Source organism: Osmerus mordax, chromosome 5 (genome assembly GCF_038355195.1).
Source record: "Osmerus mordax isolate fOsmMor3 chromosome 5, fOsmMor3.pri, whole genome shotgun sequence".
In the NCBI taxonomy this organism is placed as follows: Eukaryota; Metazoa; Chordata; class Actinopteri; order Osmeriformes; family Osmeridae; genus Osmerus; species Osmerus mordax.
The window spans coordinates 19,904,869-19,915,787 of NC_090054.1; the positions used below are offsets into that span (position 1 = coordinate 19,904,869).

The 10,919-nt window shown below is 48.2% G+C and overlaps 1 protein-coding gene across 1 annotated transcript in view; it reads right to left on the bottom strand.

Moving 5' to 3' along the window:
* LOC136942763 (pleckstrin homology domain-containing family A member 1-like) overlaps positions 1–8,091 on the bottom strand; it is an 11,663-nt gene extending 3,572 nt beyond the window's left edge. The window contains exons 1-10 of the mRNA XM_067235735.1: positions 8,045–8,091; positions 5,195–5,398; positions 4,646–4,702; positions 4,359–4,404; positions 2,245–2,342; positions 2,006–2,137; positions 1,405–1,545; positions 942–1,010; positions 291–355; positions 4–151 (exon numbers count right to left, since the gene is read on the bottom strand). Coding sequence (XP_067091836.1) covers positions 4–151; positions 291–355; positions 942–1,010; positions 1,405–1,545; positions 2,006–2,137; positions 2,245–2,342; positions 4,359–4,404; positions 4,646–4,702; positions 5,195–5,335 — 897 coding nt within the window. The 5' untranslated portion in view covers positions 5,336–5,398; positions 8,045–8,091. The remainder of the gene's footprint in view (positions 1–3; positions 152–290; positions 356–941; positions 1,011–1,404; positions 1,546–2,005; positions 2,138–2,244; positions 2,343–4,358; positions 4,405–4,645; positions 4,703–5,194; positions 5,399–8,044) is intronic.
* Positions 8,092–10,919: the final 2,828 nt, after the last annotated feature.

Here is a 10,919-nt window from a genome sequence, read left to right on the forward strand (position 1 = left end):
GGCTGCAGACCTCCCGGGGCCCCGCTGGGCCACGATGGCTCCAGACACGGCCTTGATCCAGCTGTGCATCTCCTCCGGGCTGTCGGCCTGGAGGAAGAAGGTCCTGGACGGGGTGACCACCTCGAACAGGTTGTCCCTCATCATGATGTCACTGGGGAGGGAGAGGGGGAGGAGGGGGAAGGTTCCAGTCAGTCAGGGAGTACCAGGCTCACCCAGCGCTAGACAGGGGCAGCTGTGAGGAGGGCTTTTGGTTCCACAGAGAGACAGAGAAGAGGCGTTTGTTGTTGCACCTTTGTTTGCACTCCTGGACTTTGTTAACCTCTTTCAATGGGATCACTCTCAGAGGGTCCTTTTCCTGGAGAGAAAAGACAGAGAGAGAGACAGAAAGAGACGGGGGGGAAAAAGACAGAGAGAGAGAGAGACAGAGAGAGAGACAGAGAGAGAGAGAGGCAGAGAGAGAGAGAGACAGAGAGAGAGGCAGAGAGAGAGAGAGACAGAGAGGGATGAGATCCTATTCTTTACACCTAAACGTCTCATAATAAATGCTAAACCAATGAATAATACTAAATGTTGACCTAAAGAGGGAGCTTGTGGTATGGTGCAGTAGGCCTTGCTGTTCAGTGACACTGTCATAGTAACATTGTTGTCTTCCAAGCCTGGTGTTGACAGTGAAAGGACAGACAGCCCATGTCCTTGGGCACTGTTGATGTCTCACTAGGTGTAAAATACGGGCACATTCGGGTGCTGACGTGTGTGTGTGCGTGTGTGTGGGGGGGGGGGCATGTCTGGTCATGTGCAGAATTCCAGACTTGACGTGAAACGTGTTACAACCGTGTGTGTGGCACGCAGAGAGAAATTAGTGGAAGTACAACCATATAGAAACCTGTCACTCTAAAACAGACAAGACTGCATAAACAGTGTTGATAAGATTGGCAGTTTACCAGATCTGATTTGAAGTAACTCATCGAGTTCTCCTCCAGTAAGAAATACCTCCGCTTCCAATTCTTCATCTGGGGAAAGATAAGACGTGTCAAAAACAAGAGAAATGTTGGGCGTATGGGAGTCCTTCCCCTGGACCTCCACAGAAGCCAACCCTCCTCCCAGCACCCCTGGAAACCCTGCAGCTCCATCAGAGCACTGGAAACCCTGCAGCTCCATCAGAGCACTGGAAACCCTGCAGCTCCATCAGAGCACTGGAAACCCTGCAGCTCCATCAGAGCACTGGAAACCCTGCAGCTCCATCAGAGCACTGGAAACCCTGCAGCTCCATCAGAGCACTGGAAACCCTGCAGCTCCATCAGAGCACTGGAAACCCTGCAGCTCCATCAGAGCACTGGAAACCCTGCAGCTCCATCAGAGCACTGGAAACCCTGCAGCTCCATCAGAGCACTGGCTTTCACTCACCACGGCGCCCTGCTTGACACAGTAGCCAGACTTGATGACCGTCTGGTCCAGAGCCGGCCTGCCCAGGAAGTACGGAAGCTGGCTGTGAGACCGTCGCAGACCCTCCCTGTCTGGTCCTTCCTGGCCCTCTCCACCTTCCTGCTGGAGAAGGGGGGAGAGGGGTAGCAGGGGAGGATGGGAGACCCAGGGGAGGGGGAAGAGGGGGACAGGACAGGGGGTGGAGATGAAGTGGGGGAAGGGGGAACAGAGGGAGGTGGAAGGGGGAACAGAGGGAGGTGGAAGGGGGAACAGAGGGAGGTGGAAGGGGGAACAGAGGGAGGTGGAAGGGGGAACAGAGGGAGGTGGAAGGGGGAACAGAGGGAGGTGGAAGGGGGAACAGAGGGAGGTGGAAGGGGGAACAGAGGGAGGTGGAAGGGGGAACAGAGGGAGGTGGAAGGGGGAACAGAGGGAGGTGGAAGGGGGAACAGAGGGAGGTGGAAGGGGTGAGGTGGGGGTGTTGACGGAGGTGGGGGTCATTACGAGAGTCCATCCTTGTGAGTGTCCCACTGTGTGACCCCCAGGTGAACACGGCAGCGTGCGACCCCGTGGGGTCTGCAGGTACCTGCGTCTGGGTGATGATGGGCACCCCTCCGATGATCTCAGTCCTGTAGGACGCCTGCTTCCTGGGCCCCGCCTGCTCCAGCAGGGCTCCCTGGCTCTGCACGTCCTGCTGGCCGTCACACAGCCTGGGGACCTGCCCAGGGAGCACCGCTGAGTCACTAACCTACACACACCCTCCAATACACATGGGTGACAACACATGGATAGAATACAGTGTGTGTGTGTGTGTGTGTGTCTCACAGTTATTTTGGTGGCCTTGTTGAGAGCATTGACCCAGTCCACCAGGTCCTGCTGGTCGTTCGCCTGCAGGAAGATCTTCCTCATCCCAGCATTGATGACTGAAACACACACATCAACAAGTTCAAAGCCTAACCAAGCGTAAAAGACTGTCATCTCCCAGAGCTGGGCTGGTCGCACATCAGGCTTGTACTCGATGGGATTTGATGCTGTTGTTAACAGGACATTGAACACTGGGTGCTCCTGGAAGTGGAAAAAGCCTCTCGCTAATGAGCTCAGATCACTCCCGCTTCTCACTCCCACACGCAACACTTTTAGGTCAAACACTCATTAGCTCTCAATCACTGATTCTGACACAGAGTGCCTCTCTATTTCTCCCTCACCCTCTCACTTTCTCTCTCTCTCTCTCCCTCCCTCCGCCCCCCTCCTGCATGCATGTCCCTATCCTCTCTTCCAAACGTCTAGAGCATTCTAAATGGCATTAGAGAACAGGGTAAATGACAGTACAGTGTGATAGCTCAGGCAGGGCAGGGCAGGGCAGGGGGGTGGCAGCACAGAGAAACACTTCTTAGGACGGAGTCACAAAGGACATCATTCTTCCACACTTTTCTCTGTGTGTGTGTGTGGGGGTGTGTGTGTGTGTGTGAGAGGGAGAGAGTTTGTGGTCACATCCTGTCTCAGTTCAGGAAAATCCATGAGACACCCGCTCCCCCTATCCTCCCCCCGTACCTTCTCTCTGCTTGCAGTTGGCGTACGTTTGGGTAGCACAACATTTAAAAACAAACCCAGTTAAGATAGAGAGAGAAGGGAGAGGGAGAGAGAGAGAGGGAGAAGAGAGAGGGAGAAGTTCCTTGGCAGAGGAACACTGCCTGTCACTAAACATTATCTTTGGAGTCGACCGGTAACAAGAAAAGAGATGTTACAAAGTACCAGCACTGTCTCAGACGAGAGAGTTCTAGAAACCAAGAAGCGTCAGAGGAAGGAAGATTCCTCGGGTCCTCATGTGGGACTCAGAGCAGAGGCTCGAGAACGTCAGGACAATCAGTGGGCAGAGACCAGGGAACCACGGAGGTTGCTAGGAAACCTGGTATGAAGGGGGGGGGGGGGGGGGGGGGTGGAGGGGGGGGGGGGGTGGAGGGGGGGGGGTGGAGGGGGGGGGGGTGGAGGGGTAACTGGAATAAGATCCATTATCTGACTCATTGCTGGGATCAAACACACACGCCTTAAAATGTGGTGTTGGTGTGAGAGATGTACACACACACACACACACACACACACACACACACACAGCAATGAATCAGCCTGTTGCTCTGACCCTACTTTTACTGTAAGTCCATCTTGAAGCATTTGCCTATATGACGGCTTTTCCAAAACAGCCTTTCCTGGAAAGAGCAATTAAGAACGCATTAAAGCTATAGCGAGCATTAACAAACTGGCCAGAATTTAGAAAATTAACAAACCGTGAAATGCAAACCATGATTTAGGCCTTAACCCAGGAGTTCCTCAACCGGTTCAGATAAAAACGCCAGCTTCCAGTCGAACCCTCCACACACACATTCACTCCTGCTTACAGAACCCCTAAACTGAGTCTTACTCCAGGGCCGTTCTGATTCTGGCTCTGGATCCTGTCATCAGCTCAGACATAAAACAAATAAACTGCTACATTTGAGAAACTGTTAAATGAGCCCTCATAAGATTCTACTGGGGTCAGATGGCTGAGCGGTTAGGGAATCAGGCTATTAATCAGAAGGTTCGATTCAATGCAAAATGACATTGTGTCCTTGGGCAAGGCACTTCACCCTACTTGCCTCGGGGGGAATGTCCCTGTACTTACTGTAAGTCGCTCTGGATAAGAGTGTCTGCTAAATGACTAAATGTAAATGTAGTGTGGTCCAGGGTCCTGATGCTGTGAGGAGTGCGGTTATATTAACTGTCTGTTTTAGAGTGCCTGAGGATCGGGCGCTGGCTTTCCAGCTGAGCTGCACATGGAAGCTGGCTCTGCTTCACAGGCTGGGTGGAAACACAGGCAAGGTCAGAGAAGGAGCAGTCCTTTAACCAGAGGAGGTTTAAGAGAGGAATCCCAGGGGAGGTTGTGGGTGCTCCACGGTCAGACTCACCAAAGCAAAACTCAGCCTTTGGTCTCTGCTTGGTAGCATCGCTCACCTGAAAGGACAGAAGGACTGTGAGAAGCAGTCAAACGGAAGCTTATTCAATTCAATAAACTTTATTTGTCCCTGGGCGGCAATTTGCAGAGGCACTTAGCGTAGTATAGTTTAGCAAAACAATAAAGGGTAACATTTGAAAGGATGTAAAATGCACACAGTAAAAATGAATGAATAACAACGCTATATCAGGTATAATTGGGGTTACATTAGGACATGATGCTGAGAGTAGCCACTCCTACCTTGGAGATGTAGGTGAGCTTGAGGGAGGCGACACAGTCTGCACCCACGGGCAGATTCTAAAGGGGGCAGGGGGGTGAGGGCAGGGGGGTGGAGGGCAGGGGGGTGGAGGGCAGGGGGGTGGAGGGCAGGGGGGTGAGGGCAGGGGGGTGAGGGCAGAAAGGAGACGAAGAGAGAGAGGCAGACTGAGATACGTGAAACATCATTCAAGGGAATAACAGGAGCTATTTAGTTAGCAGAGAGATGCTTCCCAAATGAAACAAGCACATATTTAATCATTAAGAAACTTGATGCCATCTGGCCTTTGTTCTGAGAGGTTTAGAATGTTTCTAATGACCTGTCTAACCTGCCTTCCTGAGGGCTTTCCTTGCTTGTCGATGATTGGTCGACTGTTCAGTTTCTGAGTGAAAACCCGTTCGTGTGAACACACGTTTGATTCGCTAGGGGGAGTGGGACTATCCAAACAAACCAAACAAGTGTCTGCCAAATGAACACAGTATTATTACTATTAGAGAAGCAGGGAAGTCTAGAAGGTGAAGGGTGATAGTTACCTGCGGGTTGTCCATGTACCAGACCAGGCTACCCAGCTGTGTGTCCAGGATGAAGTAGCGACGGAGGAATTTCCCACTGCTCTCATTCTCCTCGATATCTAGGAAGCCACAGATCCGGTTCTGCCTATCCACGTAAGGCATGTCCCCTCCGGAACATTCCCTGGGCTGGGGGTCCGGCAGCAAACGCAGGGAGGAGGCCGAGAGCTTGGAGGGGGGAGAGAGGAGGGGGGAGAGAGAGGAGTAAGCAGGAGTTGGGTAGTTTTGGTCTCTCTCTCCTTTGAGCTACACTCGCTGCCACCTGGAGCTTGGCTAGAAGTCGTGTGACACAGCCCACACAAACCACAACTCCCTCCCTCCCTCTCTCCCTCCCTCCCTCCCTCCAATCAGCCACTCAATGTATTTAGCCTTATTCTCCTTCACTCGTGTTTTGGCCTCATTTTGCCCCCACCCCCACCCCCACCGCTTCCACACCCTTGGCCTCGTCTACCAGGCTCATGCTCTTTGCCCCCCCCTCCCTCTCTCTCTCTCCCTCCTCCTCTCTCTCCCGCCTCCTCTCTCTCCCTCCTCCTCTCTCTCCCGCCTCCTCTCTCTCCCTCCTCCTCTCTCTCCCTCCTCCACAGTTAACTGAGAATAACTCAAGTGAGAATAACTCAAGTGACACATTCATGGTTGAGAACACCCTTCACCTTCAGGTCACCAGCCAGGAGTGTACAGTACCGCACACCCTCAGGAGCTGGGCCTGGGTGGGGTCACTGGCTAATCTTTAACTTCACCTCAGCCAGCCAGCTGAACACAACACCTCCGGCATTCCTGTTCAGTAAGTGTGGTTTAGGAGATAGTGAATGATTAAGAGCACAGGCCTCACCTCACACCCTCACACCCCCCCCCCCTCTCTCTCCTCCCTCCTTAAGCATGGGTGACAATGAGCCATATGTGAGCAGACAAGGGGCAGTTTAGACAGAAGCTCTGCTTGTTGCATGCTGAATCTAGGGTGACGTCAAGGCAAAGCCCACACATTCTCTGGACACACCCCCTACGACAGGCAAAGACGCCCCGTGACCCCACACACACACTCACATTCACACACACACACTCACATTCACACACACACTCACATTCACACACACACACTCACTATTAAGACCGAGGTGGAGGGTTTGCTATAGCTGACCACTGCCTACGGCCTGGATCCCTCAAACATGTGGGTCTCCATAGCAACTTAAGTGTGAGAGAGGCCTTTGTCTCCTCTCCTACCAACCAAATGGTCGTCCATAAAACAGCACCAAGGCAAAGAGTGGGAGAGGGGAACTAGACGAGTGAGACTTCAGAATGGTTGAAAATGAATGACAGCTGACACATGGTGCTGTGGTGTCTACTATAGGGGTTCTGTGAGGTGGAGTATGGTGACAAATGGACTGGTCTGACTGATGCTTCCCTACATAGAAAACGTAACTAAAACGCGTTAGATGTGAGATGAGAATGCATGAGAAGTATGTCTGCTCTTTGACCAGAAAGGCAGAACAGCAACTCCTGTTGGCAGTGTCCGGCGCTATCCTCGTGATGTCTTACATCTTGCTGGTTGCGAACCGACTCCTTGACAATCGAGAAACAATGTGTCTTCTATCACAGCAGCGTAAAAACAACTTAGCTGAATCTGTTTATCAGCTTGGATTCTGTGTCGAAAAATCTCGAATCATCTTTCCTTGCCTAGTCCCTTGTCTTTCCTGACCACTCAACACTTTGCGAGCCACATTACATTCATGTCCTGCAGTCGACAAGGACTGCAATAAGCGACGGTGTGTGGGGATTACTGATGTTTAGCTGGCATGTTTTCAAGATAAATTTAGCGTAGATTAGGAGATACTGACTGCTATGCTGCATCTCACAAGTTTGGTCACGCTTCTGCTGAAAAGATGGGCACTTTTATTAGACCCCACCTCACCACACACCCATCAAAACCTCAGGCTAACTTTTGTTGCAATCAAGCAACACCAGAACGACCGAAGCAGGTTGGCTAGATTTTTCTTCTAGTTGAATTGCATTTGAATATGACTAGGGAATCAGTTAGGTTAGCGTCTTCCTAGTGTGGCTTCATTAAAAAAACGTCCTAGATTCAAATGAGCATTTAGTGACAATGAAGGGTCTGTTAGAGGAACTTCTCCAAACACGTTTTGAAAAGGGGACCACGTCGTCATACACAAACCAAGGCACGTCAGACCCTTGAATAACCCCTCGATTAAAAAATAGCAAACTAGCAATAATTACAGAAATGAAGTTCTGGCAGCTAGTTAGCGTTGTATATGGACATGGATGATTGGTATGGCCATAATAGTTAATCTTTGCTGTGTAAAAAACTGGATGAAAGAGGCTACATTGTTTAACTAGTTACTAAAGTAGAATACTGTACAAATCTAGCAATCGAGTAGAGCAGAAAAGTATTCCGTGAAATCATCCAGGGCCACCCGGCGGTGACTCGGTCTGCTCCGATAGCATTCATTCACGAAAGGTGACTGACTTGTCCTACCTGAGCACAGACGCATAAACATTGGGGCTAATAGCTAGTCTATCCGACAGAAGACAGAGTTTAGCATTCGTTTATATTTTGTATTCTATCTATCTCCGTGAGTGTGGTCAACACTTTGTACGAACCTAACTGGCCGTGTTGAAGAAAAATAACATACAGTAGCTAGTTAGCTAGATAGCATTACTTGAAAGAGTTAAATCCAAAACAATTCGTGTTGCAGGGCAAGCTATTTCGTAGCTCACTTAATTAAACCAACACGACAAGCTAGCTGGTAAAACAGTTTGACAAATTACACTGAAATAGCATCAACACAGCCAGCTACTTACCCACTCACACTAGACTTCTGCCGGTAAATATGGTGCGCTTGTTCGAGATAACAGTCAAGTGTGACGCTGGCTCGGAACAGACCATCACTGCTGCACGGGCTGCTGTTCTTTACAGCGCAGTAAGGATTTTTGCCCCATCTAGTGGTAAAATTCAGTTGTGTTTAGTCGAGATATCGATCGATTCTAAAACTTGGCCGTCAAAGGCAGGCAGGGCAGGGACGTACCCCCCAATATTCAAATCTGGTCAAAATGCCCCCCCAATATATTGATATAAAAATATAAATAAAATATAACTGTGCTACACTACGACAGGCAGTTCTTTTGTTTTTAAGTTGTCAGGGCGGGACTCTCAGACTCCCCAGCAGATTTCTTCACCCCCAATGTTGACTCCATGGCTATGGCCTTGAAGGCAGGCAGCTTGATTTAAATTGTAATGCTTAGCTAACCTAACTTTATACTGTATGCAAATTAAGGTCTTCCAGTACGAAAAAAATATTCTAGAACTGGTTTCGGAATTAGAAAAGAGGTAGGCCTATACCTATATTCAAGGCGGTAGCCGCGAGTCATGTACCATGACGTGCTTCGCGCTCTCCACCACCTCGCTCTTCGCGCACTCTCATCTCATCCTTACCAACCAGTGCGAGCTTACACCTCCCTTACAGAACACCGGTATCAGTAATACACTCTGGTAATACTCAGTACCGGTCCTAGCACAGTTGGCATATTCACATCAAAAATTTCACATACAAAACGCCACAAAAAAAGTTTCTAGCTCATTTAAAAAAAAATCAAAACATTATTTTTACTGATTTGCTTCAAAGTGGTGTCGTCAAACGTGTGTGATAAACGCGAATTAAGCGAACGGATGTTTGGTGGGGCGCAAAAATATTTAAGTATTGCAAGTGGCCGCGAAGTGGAAAAGGTTGTGATTGCCTGTTTTGGCAGTAAACTGCAGAGACACTGGGATGCTAATATTCCCGCCGTATCACAACCGAACCCCAACTCTGCCGATACACAATTTTATTATCACACGGGATATAGTCACTACACTACACCGAGTCACTGGGTGGTCTATCGAGTGAAGGAATAACCTATTTTCAATGAAGTAGAAGTGAATGGATTAACACTTACTACTTTACACCAGAGCTAGCAGACAGAGACGCTAAACTGGTCTCTTCAACAGTAGTGACTCAGATCTGACATTCTGTCTTGGGAAACGGACATAAACTCAACAGGTGCTTGCTTTACAGCCAGGATGAGAGAATTGCACACTTGCACATAATAAGGAAAATCCTCTTAAGGCACTTGCGTCAACAGAATAAACCATGTGCAGCTACACAGTTTAGAATCCGGGCTCACTCTGTCACTAACACTTGACATATCTGATGTAAAAAAAAAAATATATATATATATATATTTATATCATTATATTTGGCAAAACTCATAGCCTTTGAAAGATGTGACACTGTTTAGGTACTGAGTTATTCATTCATCTCAGCATGGGGTTGCATTTTAATGAAATCGCCAAGATGAAGATAAGTGTAGTCTAAAGAAACTAAACTAAAGTTCTTGGTCAGAATATTCATTATTTCGACAGAAGCTGTTTTGAATTCATTGTAAGTTATGCATTTAAAAATATACATTTACCATGTAGCCTACTGGTTTTTACTGGGGCATGGGACAATTTTATTTTTCCAATGCAAGTATACACGGATTTCAGAATGGGAAAGGTCAGGTGTTTTCACTAGCCTGCTGATTCAGCACTTTTGCCTACCTGTTCAGTTGCTCCTCTTCATGTTTATTTTACATTTACATTTAGTCATTTAGCAGACGCTCTTATCCAGAGCGACTTACAGTAAGTACAGGGACATTCCCCCCGAGGCAAGTAGGGTGAAGTGCCTTGCCCAAGGACACAACGTCATTTGACATGGCCGGGAATCGAACTGGAAACCTTCTGATTACTAGCCCGATTCCCTAACCGCTCAGCCACCTGACTCCCATACATAAGAAGGAAGATACACAATCTTCAACACAAGTGCTTGGGTCCATCATTTTAATGTACCTGATGTAGCCATACCGGCACATCTTCATCTGCAGGTTGATTACTCTTCCTTTTGGTATTTCAGGTGTATGTCTTTAATGTTCTTGTCATTTGTTGGAAGTTAAGGTTTATGAAATGCTCGACTTTTGCTGTGTGTGACGTCCTCACCGTTATCTGAGTAAAATACTTTATGACCACAGGCCCATGTGTACACTTTCCCACACAGTCCTCATAAAGAATTTGAGACACGATTTGAGATGCAATTTTATTGGTGCTTTAAGGAAGTTTCAAGCCATCCGTTGGGTATTTAAGCCCCTGTTATGTTGGACTGACACAATCAGACCATCGGTGAAACATGGCAACACTTTTTCTAGCTTGTTCTCTGCTGCTCCTAAGTGCAGCTCAAGGTAAGATTACACAACGTCTACATTATGCTTTGAATTTATGTCTGTTTCTTAAGAGTAAACTGACTTCTGATTTGCAGCCATCAATGTGCCTCTGACAAACATTTATGTTGAGACTCTGCTCATTGACATCAACTCCTAATCTGTTATTTCAGGTTATATGAGCACACCAGCCGCATGGGAGACAACCAACGGTAAGGAAGATGCAATGACTAGAGACAAGTTATTTCGTGTTATTCAGGAACGTTGATTTGTTATAATTCATCCAAAAGACAGAAATAATCGACTGTAGTGAGGCAATCCTAAAAAAGATGTCCGTCTTGACATTTGCACTGTTTAGCTACATAGGAAATTTGATATATGCTCTCAAAGGTGCGAGTTTAGAAGGAATCATGGTGACTGAGGCAACAACTTGTTCTAAATATTGCCT